General features: G+C 40.2%; 1 protein-coding gene across 4 annotated transcripts in view; it reads right to left on the bottom strand.

The window, feature by feature from the left end:
- Positions 1–428: 428 nt before the first annotated feature.
- Positions 429–11961, bottom strand: part of LOC128892325 (zinc finger protein Elbow) — a 38165-nt gene continuing 26632 nt past the window's right edge. The window contains exons 2-6 of one of the 4 annotated variants that reach the window (XM_054152687.1): positions 6564–7039; positions 5907–6446; positions 5539–5822; positions 5281–5463; positions 429–3249 (exon numbers count right to left, since the gene is read on the bottom strand). In XM_054152687.1, the coding sequence (XP_054008662.1) occupies positions 1885–3249; positions 5281–5343 (1428 nt within the window). In that variant the 5' untranslated portion in view covers positions 5344–5463; positions 5539–5822; positions 5907–6446; positions 6564–7039 and the 3' untranslated portion in view covers positions 429–1884. The other 3 variants (XM_054152688.1, XM_054152689.1, XM_054152686.1) reach the window with 3 other exon arrangements.

The following is an 11961-nucleotide window of genomic DNA, read 5'->3' as shown; positions in this document are numbered from 1 at the left end:
AACAAATATATAAAGAAATCAAGAAATTATAAGGGGTAACGATTATTATTGCTGAACCGATTTTCTTCAAATTAATAATTCTTCGAATTAAGTCTTGTGATGAATATATAAAGCTTTAAATTTAAAGTGTTTCCGAAATCCATTCTGGCGTTTAGACGTAATCGTTGTGCTAGCGGACTAAATCAAGGCGCTCGTAGATTTCAACACTCTTTTAAAATTGCAGATTGGACAATATCGTCTTATTATACATATATAATCTCTATAAGGATAATGATGTACAACGGTACCCTTCTCTGCAAATTTTCAAAGCGTAACGAAATCTACGGACGTTGCAGGCCACATTCTTTTCGTGCGTGAACAATGCATATTGTATATGCATGTATGCTTATTAATACTATCGCGTCAAAACAACTCAATGTATTCTAATGTAACGTTGTACATGAGAAATATATTTTCATAACAAAAACAAATACAATTTTGAGCTTATGCCGTCCATAAATAACGAATAGTTGTCTCTTGTATGACGTCTTTTTAAGCGCGTTACTGCTGTTTTTTATTTAAATATAAATAAGTTGCAATGCAGTTGAAATAAACAAGAGAAATACTCTTAACGATTGCATTGAGATGATTGTTTCATTTTTTTGTACTATTCTTAAAGCAACGCCATAATTTCTAGTCGAGTATCTTTACATTTGATCGATGTACTTGGAAATAATTATATCCTGGTCGGCTGAAGATTCGTGTGCACGCGTTGATGCTAGAATTAGCCTCTTATTATAAATTGTATCGAATAAAAGACCGCAATCGCAGATGTATCGATAAATTCTAAACTTACACGTACACATGTAACATACATGCAATAATTCTCTGTGGCGGAAGTGCAATATATCTGATACACCGACATTACCTTTCTCACTCGGAAATCACAGTTGAACATTGGTTTTTCAACGTTATCCGTGGCACACGTTTGTTTCATTTTACAATACATATTAAGTGGTATGGTATGTTGGACGTAGTACGTCAGCTACAATGCTTCAGTTTATACGTCGCGGAACAATTAGAAGCACGTAAGAGCAATCGAGTCTAAATTGTTGTGAAAATTACAAATCAAAGGTGGTAAACATTGTAAAATTTGAACAACGATCCAAAAATAATGGGTATACAAAGACGATACGTATTAATAACATTGAGCATTGCACAATAACCTAAGGTCACGATACAAAAGAGCCCGTGAAATATACACTACGATAATTAATAATTGTGTATTATACGTTAGGCAAAATTTTTGTTTGAGACAACCGTTTGCTCCAGATTTGCTCCTACTTACTATACGCACCGTTATACTGGCGAAAGAATCACAGTTAAATATTTGATACGCTAATGTTTGCAGGTTAGTTTAATAGTTTTTTCCAAAGATTCGATATATTGGAAATATAAAGAATTAGCGCAACAAAGATATAAACACTTCTACAAAGTCATAAAATGAGTGCTGTGAATTTTGTCATTGATATAATAATTTGTAGGTATACAATTGCATTAGAAGGTATATCGAATCGATGAGATGTCTTGGTAAAGTAATTTGACGAAACGAAAAAAGTTGCAAGACCGTAGATTTAGGTATATTATCGTTACCGCGAACAACATCGAGGAACCAATTTCATCTTTAAATGAAATTACGCGATTTTTCTTAACGATAATACACTTATTTACGTTTGAATTCCGTATTTTCGGTCGATCGGTCACTCGCTCGCGTTTTAAACTTATCTATCAAACACTTTATATTTCGTACTTCATCCTTCACGCTTCATACTTCACACATAGATCACAGTTAAACAATTGATACTTTCGTACACGCCCGCGTCCAAGGGAATAAGGTTCGAGAAGTTACTGAGGCATACCGGACGCGGCCCCAAGACGAGAATTTCCGTATAGCGAATATGGAGAGAAATACGGTGACAGACCCGCAAGACTATGCGGATGCGGCGGTGGAAGGGGTAAACCTAACGATGATAGGGACGGTGGAAATAATAGGGAACTTTTTCCATATGGGTGATAACGCGCAGTTGCAAACGGACTCAAAGGAGGCGTAGGATAAGTTCTAGAAAATAACAGATGCGTTGGTGGTAATTCAATGGAAGGCGACAACAGAGACATCGTGGCCACCGAAGAATCCGTGGTTCCACTGGCCGACACGCTCGTGTGACTCCTCAGATGCTGTAACAACTCGTCCGACGTGGAAAACCTTTTGCCGCAGTAGGCGGTGTCACTGGCGATCCAATTGCAAATGTAGGGAAGTTGCGAGGTCGCAGCCATGGTAGCCAACTGTGCGTGAGCGTAAGCGGCAACACCCAATGTTCCATAAGGCGTATCGGACTTGTGATCGCACTGAGTACAACCAGCAGGACAGGAACCGGATGTGCTACCACTGCTAGAAGTTAGTTTTCCATTAGCGACTGCCGCACTCGCAGAGCTAACGAATAGATGAGAATTTAGTTGACAACCGTTGCAGTATGGATCCCGGCATAAGGGCATTAGCGCGTCGGGGCATATAGCAGTCTTTAATCTAGCGTAACTCAAATATGGGTTTCCAGTTACTAAACCATTTTTTAACGCTGCATGGTGCTGAGACACTAAAGAACTGGCCATTGCGTCGACAGGTGATTGCAGGTTATAGGCTAGATAGCCGGAACTCCAAGATGATAAACTGACTCCTGGCTTGAAAATTCCCAACGGAAGATCCTTGACGAACGGATCTGTCATAGCTAGAACACTGCTGGAGGTAACGGCTGCAGTTGGTTGCGACGAATTTGACGACTCGAGTTGAGTCAACGACATCCTCGCAACAGGTGATTCTCGAGTAATATCGCTGTTCGGTGTCGCAGTTTTCCGACCTTGCGGTGTCACTGCTTGAACAGATGAGGCGCTGTGATTGCTCGAGCATCGCTTACTACTGCTACCAGGTGTCCTGGATCGACCAGACACCGAATGACTAGAGGATGAACGTTGCTCGTCTGGACTTGGTGCTTTCTCAGAATCCAAACACGACTCGTATGGTTTAAAATTGGTCTTGTTAGAGTCTGCGGACGTTGCAGTTGGTGCGATTGCTGGCGACGACTTTTCACGCGACTGATCCGCAGATTTCAACGGCTTGTCCAACGAGCCTAGGAGAGATTTATTGGACGGCATGTCTGCTCCTATTTGATTGCAAGCCTGAGCGAGGAGTGCGAGCGGGCTTTTTTTCGCATCCAACTGAAATGAAAATAAATGCTTGAGAAAAAGATTCAAAGTTAAACATTTTAATTGAAAAAAGTTTCTTTTTGAACTATGATAACAAATACCGTAATCACGGTAACCCATTTTATCGCCCGTTTATATTTCGATATAACCCCAAATAATCACTTATACCTAGAGTTAACGTAGTAATTATTAAATTAATTATTATATTTGTCTCGTTAGTTTCCCATGAACTGAGTCCAGATCACACAATTATATTTACATTATCTATATTTCTAATTTTTATATTTTATCATCTAATTGTTTGATAAAAATTATTATTTTTTATTTATTACTGGCATTACAAACAACGGAATAATTTGTAGTTATCTCTCGGTAATAATCTTAATAACAGAAAATTAAAATTTGGATGTCATTCTCAAGAGCGCGTCCGGTCATGTGCTTCAGCGGCTCCCAGCATGCGGCAGTCTGCTTCCGAAATTCTAACGCCATACAACGTCGTACGATGTAAGGCGCATAGACAAGATTAGGTGCATGGAATGCATCTTCATTATCACAGTACTCGAGTTACCTTTGGGTGGATCGGCTCACAGCGGAAGTCACTTAAGGGGGAAGACACGAGTAATGCAGCGAGGTAACATTACCGGCAAAAATGGGCCTAAAAAGGGGTTCGAAATTTTTTGCTTTTCGTCCTTATATTAGCATATTTTGGGTTGAATGAGGGCTCATTCGAAAGAGAAGGTCCAACGAAGGGTGCTCTGGTCATGGTTGAACGAGATTGTGTTGATATTTCATAATATGAGCGTCCAAAGTCGAACAAAAGTTAAGCAAAACACATCCGGAGAATCGAAGTATTTTTAGGTAACTAAACGGATTTTGAGACTCAAATGATGACCAGAGCACTAGGGTGCGGCTTATTTTTTCAAAGTGAATATTTTTTTTGAGTTTGTGGGCTCAAAATAATCGTTTTGGTGAGAAAAAATTATTAAAAATTGTCTCCGCCCCGTACGACTACCCCCGGTCGAGCCTAAAGAGTTTAATGTCACTGAAATTTTGTTTTCGATTTTCGTCGGGGAAAAATGCGTTCCTTACAAAATGGATCATTCAACGGCTCCATAAGAGCGAAATTTTAAACCATTTTGCCGTATCTTCACTCCTCCGTGATGAAACACCGACTGAAAGTCGCGCGGACTACCGTTCGACACCACGCTGGCGCGGGCGCTGCCCTCGAGTCCGTCCGGGGTCCAAGTGTTAGCCCGTGCGTCTTTAACGTCTATTGTGCCCCCACTTTCCCTTTCAAACCGATCCTATGTTGTGTCGTGATTATATTGCAGCAAGGAATATACATGACCACTGTAAAGGTAAATAACACAATATTTATTTGCCATACTTAGTAACAAGGGTTTCTTTTTTGACATTTGGCAAAGACTTCCTGTGGGCTTGGCCATTAATTAACAACTCTTGGTACGACTTTTCATCTTTCGTGAGTCCTTTGTTGAAATCTGACATTAATTTCACAGCCCTTTCAGCGTGATCATTTATAACTCTGAGATTACTGACAATGTCCCTCCCTCTGTGATAATCAAGCCTAGATTCCCAATCCGAGACTGAAGTACTGAAAAACTCCGCCTGGATTTCCAGAATTTCAAAGAACTTCTTGGTGTTTGCTGTAACTAAATCGACTATTTTCATGTTTTTTACGTCTCTCATTTGAATGATTCGCTTCTTTTCAGGCTGTTCTAAGTTTTGAGCATTCGTGATAGCCTGGATTATTTTCTCCCTCTCACCTTCTTTCAATCGTTCGTCAAACACCGAAAAGCCTAAGTTAATTTCACTGACATACCATAGATGGTACGCAAAGCGATTTTGAGCTACCAATGCTATGGGTTTGTTAACCTTCTCATATTCCACTAATTTCTTTAAAAGTTTCAAGTTGTTGAGAGGGGCTTCAATGGATAGAGGCGCCGCGAACCAGGCTTGAATATACACCCGCACAACAAAAATAGCGATATCGAATAATCTCCTAGCTTCTTTCTCACTTATCACCTTCCGAGCCACAAGCTGCGTGCGAAACAGGACCATCTTCAGGCAGTAGATAGCCTTCGCCATCCAACGCGCACTGTGCAAAGGCCCTGGTCGACGAAACCGCACGCCTCGAGGAGGCGTTCCACCTAAGAAGATAATACTTAGTTCCAGAAGTTCCAAATAGTCGTCGCGTGGTTGACCTGCCTGCAGAAGGAAAGAGGTAAGCTAAAATATGAAGTGAATATATTGGCTACACATTAAAGCAGAAAAATTGCTCACTTCAATTTCATTGAGAACGAACTTGATCAAACTCTCAGCACAAGTGGACAGAGCACTGCGCGATTCTTTCAACGTAGCACACACAGAAAATTTCGCGTAATCCAATGATTTCCAATCATTTGAAAATTTCTTGAAGATCTGAGTGTCAGGTCCAGTAGAGCTCCCATTAGCGAGTGAAAAACATCAACTAAAACTCGTTCAAACACATGGTGACGGCAGGGTAGCCACAGAAGTTGTTTCTCTAACTCAGCCTCTATGAATGTCGCGCGCACCACCCGTTGTGCCTGAAACGTCGAAAGAATTATGAATTAAAATATTTTAATTATTTACCTTTCAACGTATTGCACAACTTTATACTTGGAATCCACCTGAGTTTGTATTCGTTGTGTCAAAAGACATGGCTTTCACCTCGTCAACTATTCCCCAGTTTCGGAGTGAACCTACAACCGCATTAGCGATTTCCTTTGCCGTACCATTTTTTATAGCGAAGCTGCCAAGGAGTTGCACGGTTGAATTGCCGGTTACAATGATCGCCTGCCTATCTTGCTTTTCATTTTTGTCTGTTAAATGGGGAACTATTTTCCCATCCCAATGCACAGTCAAGACTGAGTCAGACTGGAAAGTATGTATGACTTTCCTTGCAGCTTACTTGCGCAAACCTTTCCTCTTTGTTCTTAGCGTTTTTTCATTCATGTTTGTTTGTTTGACAGGAATGCCGACCGTTGACACGATGGCTGAGAGCAGCTTGGCTGCCTTCCGGTTGTTAACTTCTCCAGCATCTAGTATATCCACTACGTTCGAACTGACGACGTCCATACATCTGCGCTTTCGCTTTGGACTATCATACGACGACGCTTCGAATGACGTGTCGTCAGTCGTAATAGAGCTGGACAAGACAGGCTTTTCCTCTGTAAAGGAATTCAATATTAAATAAATTGAAGCTTAAGTGTAATGCGCAGTGCACAACGATGGGCATGAAGAGAGGACGGAGACGGACACTTCACTAGTATGGAAATCATTCTTACTTTCTAGTTCTTCCTTTTTCATTTCTTTCTCGCTCCGTTCCTTCATCTGCTGTTCCTTTAATTGTCGCTTCTTTTCCTTTTCTAACCTCAAAACTTCTTGCCTTTTTAACTTCAGATCTATTCCGCCAATTGTTCCAACCCTCGGACCATGCTAATCAATGTAAAGGAGCCTCTCTTCCTCCCATCTTGCCTTGTCTTTGCTGTCTTTTGCATTTTGTTTATTCATGGCTATTACATGTACAGCATCCTTCTTGTCCAGATCAAATAAACAGTCCAGACGAACCCTGAACAACTTTTTGAGCTCCTCACATTTGGCAGCACTCTTTGGGTTATTCTTATTTTTTTGATAGGAACGCCAAAGCTCGTACAAGTTCTTGATATCCTCGACGGCACGAATGCTTTGCTTGTATGGTATTTTTGTTGTATTCCAAATGGCTAGCACTTCCTTCACAGTAACCCAGGCCGACTCACGTTTTCTACGGAATTTGCGTAAATGGTGGAAAAATATGCGCAGCACGTCTTGGACAAGAGGTAGCTTTTTTGGACAGAGCTTCTCTAGCTCCGTTCCTACCTCTTCAATTACTCTACTGCTTCTCCGATTCATAACGATCACCGTAAACTTAACCTCTCACATGAGGGGAATACTTGGAGCACTAACTTTTGTTGTCAATTGACGATCGCATGTCGCGTATACGTCGGCGTCGTAGGCCAGCCGCCGATTCATCACGAAGGAGTCGAGATACGGCAAAATGGTTTAAAGTTTTACTCCTGTGGAGCCGTAGAATGGTCCGTTTTGTAAGGAACGCTTCTTTCTCCGGCGAAAATCGAAAAAAAGATTTCCGTGCAATTAAATCCCTTAGCCCTGGCCGGGGGTGGTCGTATGGGGCAGAGACAATTTTTAATCATTTTTTCTCACCAAAACGATTATTTTGATCCGACGAACTCAAAAAAATATTCAGTTTGAAAAAATAAACCGCACATTACCAGAGCACCCTTCGTTGGACCTTCCTCATTCAACCCAAAATATGCTAATATAAGAACGAAAAGCGAAAAATCGTGAAAACATTCCCAAAGACGAGTTCCGCCATTTTGACGACAATACAGAGCAAGTCACGTACCAAATTTAGTTCAGGAAATCGCTATGAGATGGCGCTTACTGAGGACGACTGCTAACGTGAATATCGATACATTGCGACGTTGTCATTCTGGCATAACAGCGTCTATCCTGTCCCTACCCTGCGCTGTTGCCATTTTACTGAAGTTGAAATATTCTTACATGTGCCGACGTCGACAAAGTATAGGAATAGGAACAAACAGCGAAAAAAGAGGAACATTTACAAGCTTAGTATCATAACCAACTGTCATAACAATATCGTGTTTGGTCTCATTTTAATCAGGAAAACCTCACCAATATGTTAGTGAAATTTATGAAATTTATGAAATTTATAAAAAAAAAGTAATAATAAAAAAAGTTAGTTTGTCGCATATTGTCTCACAGGTTAGAAGGCATTCACATTTTTTACGATCACCTCGAATCTCACAAGGAATATTTTTTAGGTATCTACCACCGATTGTTTTGATTTTTGGATATGTTGTAAAGGAGCGAAAAATAAAATATACGTATTTTTGTATTTTCGCCTGTTTCATATTTAAGGGGTGAAATGACCCCCTAAAGTTTCAGCTGCAATAGACTATCTCCGAAACTATCATAGATAGAAGACAACTTTTCAAGAAAAAGTTTCATGGTTTTCTATCTGGATATAAAATCTAACCCTACATTTTGTAAAAAAAAATAATTTGTTTATAACATTATTTTAAAAGTAATCACAGTTTATATAATAACTAAGAAGAACATACATTTTTTCCTAAATCTATTGATGTATCCTATACTGTGTGTGCCTCTTATATTTTTGCGCATTAATATTATACGTACACCCTCGCTCATAAATATGTGGACACGTACTACTTTCAATGAATAATTACTATACATCGTAAATTATTACTATACAACTTTGTGTCTTGAATGTGCATTTAACAATATTTAATTATATTAAATGTTTTGACTGTCATATTTAATTGTATAGTGGAACTATGGGTTCGTTTAGATAGAAAACTTCAGAAAGAATGTTCAATTTATCAAATATATTCATGGCAAAATACACTAACGATCAAAACTTAGCAGACAAATTTTTAAACGGTCCAAAAACATGGAAGTTTTTAACCAATTGGAATTAAACTTCGTGAGGAGTAGTTTTGTAGTGTCCTCTGAGCGTGTGTAAAGTTACATGGACGAGGGTTGATGCGAAGGGGTTATTTCATCCTCCTAAAGGGGAGAGTGAAGAAAAACGCCTGTTTGAAACAGGCCAGGGATGACGGAAGGGGTTGAAAAAATCAAAAAAACCTTTGAGGCGACTCTCCTTGATGCCCTCTACAAAATGTACCCCTTGAAATCCCTCTCGGACAAACCCACCCACCACAACCTCCCACCCCCCCTAAAATCCACAATTTTTGGACGGCGTTCTCGATTTTGAACTCAATGCATCTCTGGACTCCCCTGATCCAGAAAATACCATCACCTATACCGTGCTCCCCATAGGCGCCCTATGGGGGGGGGGGGGAGAGTGGAACAGCTTGGAAATTTTTAACCTCCTTCGTAAAAAAACACTTCCGCGTATCGAAGGGCGATAAAATTCACTATGTTTGTTCTCGATACGTTAAGGATGAATGCCGAAAAGGTCCCGTGTCGAAAACTGCCCCCGGAGCTGAAGGGAGGGGGGGCACAAGTAGGGGTGGTCCACCCACAGGTGTAGGGGTTGGAACGTTATTTCGTTGCATGGATCACATATCCAACAGTCCAGGCCATCGGGCTGACACAGTTTGGATGTCTTTTTCCCGCGTGAATGGCAATAAAATACGAAAATGTCATTTTTTTGGAAAACCCACCCCCAACTTCAGGCCCATCTGCAGGGTGAATGAGCAGCTCCACGTCAACGACGTTCATGGTATCAGATGCGCGAATGCTTTATTAACAGGTCCCCAAAGATTCAGATTTTTTCAATCCCGTTTTCGTTGTCAAATCGGAGCAAATTTGAAAGAGTAGTAAGTGGTCCGAACGAAGCCGGCATTAAAGAGCGACCGGCAGCCAGCCAACCCATCGTACCCCGCATTTCTCGCGTAGTGGCATGGCGCTGCGCTCTTACCGTGCAAAGTGTATTTTCTTGCGACCAATTGATTGATTAGTAAAAAAAAGAAATTTACAAAGATGATCGACAAAAATTTTGATTGCTATCAATTTCTTATTGAACTTTGACGAAGGAATGGTTATGTATAGTTATGTATAGTTATGTTTAGTTTAGGTAAGTTTAATTATGTATAGTTCTGCATAGTTTTTTTTACATTTAAGACTATACATATTTGTATACATATGTATTTTGCTTATTAAAGACTACGGATTTATACACTTTGTTTTGCATTTAATAAAAAAAAGTTTAATACCATTCAATTTGTTTGTTCCTTCGTCAAAGTTTCGGCCACGTTTCGACCCCTACGCCTGAGGGTGGACCACCCCTAACTTTGGGCCACCCCTGTTCAGCTCCAGGGGTAGTTTACGAAACGGGACCTTTTCGGCATTGATCCTTAGTATACCGACAACAAACCTGGTGAATTTCATCACCCTCTGGTGTGTGGAAGTGCCCTTTCACGGAGGGGGTTGGAAAGTAGTGACCTATTCCGCCCCCCAAAGGGTGGCTATGGGATGTACGGCGTGGGCTTTGACATTTTCTGGATCAGAGAAATCCAAAGAATCCATTGAGTCCAAAATCGAGATCGTCGTCCAAAAATTGTGGATTTTAGAGGGAGTGGGGTGTTATGGGGGATGGGTTAATCCGAGAGGGATTTCAATGGATGCATTTTGTAGAGGACATTAAGGAGAGTTACCCCAAAGGTTTTTTTTATTTTTTCACCCTCCTCCGTCACTCCTGGACCCTTCCGAAATGCCGTTTTTTTGCACTACCCCGTTTAGGAGGGCGAATTAACCCCTTCTCATCAACCCTCGTCAATGCAACTTTGAACAAACCCAGAGGATACTTCAAAAGTAAGCCTCACGAAATTTCTCGAAGATCGGTTGAAAACTCCCATGTTTATGACGTTTTGAAAGAGTATCTCGAATTTTTTGACGTTCAGTGTATATTCGCTAATACAACATAAACATGTCGAAAGTTAAATATTATAATTGATATTAATACATTTGCAACTGTTATTAGATATTCAGTGTCCACATACTTTTGAGCGGAGGTGTATTGTATACATCATGCACGGTCATTATCTTTGTTGCAGCTATTGGTTTTCGCAAACAACATAAATATATAACCAGGTATATGTTATACATCAATAGATTCACACAAAAAATATGCTCTTTTTTGTTATATAAACTGTGATTACTTTTAAAATAATGTTATAAACTAATTCTTTATTATAAACAAATTATTTTGTTTACAAAATTTAGAGCCAAATTTTATATGCAGATAGGAAACCATGAAAGTTTTTTTTTCAAAGTTTTCTTCTATCTATGATAGTTCCGAAGATAGCCTATTGCAGCTGAAACTTTAGGGGGTCGTTTCACCCCCTAAATATGAAAACGGGACAAAATAGAAAAATAGGTTGTTAGACGTCGAGCGACGTCGAGGCGCCGTACGGGCCATGCTTCACAACCCTGGCCTTCGTCTGTCGTCACCCTCACCCTGAACGAGGTGAAAGGACGACGACGTCGAGGCAACGGACAAGCCCGTTGCCGAAAAGGCCCTTAGTTGAATTTAAGAAACGCAAAGCGAAGCACAGCAATAAAGTCGTATCTAATATACTTTTGTGTTTTCTCGTGTTATGATTGATTTACCCAACAAGGTAACAACAATTGAAGGTAGACACCTAAAAAACGTTCCTTATCAGTCTCTCTTTCTTCTTCATCAAACTGTCTTTTTCTACTTTATCGACGCTCCGAAACTCTGAATGGATTCGAAGCTGGTCGGACTTGAATATTTGGTTATACGTACAATGTATGCCCAACCGAGGTGTCGAGTCTGTTTACACGCCGAGCGTTAACGTAGAAAGGAACAGACAATTGAGGAGAGAGAGGTCCAAAGACACAAAGCGAAGAACCGCCACGAATCGGAGAGTCTACAGGGTGGTCCACCTAAATAAGGCCACCTCAATATCTCCTCTAATTGTGGGGGTACATCAAATATTTTGTGTGCTATTTGAATGATTTGAAAAAACCATTCTATTGCAAAAGATTTCTTTTTTCTAGGGTAATTTTTTTCGGAGTTTACAAGGTTATCGATGTTTTTTTCCGTATAAATGTATAATTTTATTTATCACATTGTGTAGCTGATGCAAAAATACG

Source organism: Hylaeus anthracinus, unplaced genomic scaffold (assembly GCF_026225885.1).
Source record: "Hylaeus anthracinus isolate JK02 unplaced genomic scaffold, UHH_iyHylAnth1.0_haploid 12002, whole genome shotgun sequence".
NCBI lineage: Eukaryota > Metazoa > Arthropoda > Insecta > Hymenoptera > Colletidae > Hylaeus > Hylaeus anthracinus.
This window is presented reverse-complemented; position numbering and strand designations above follow the sequence as displayed.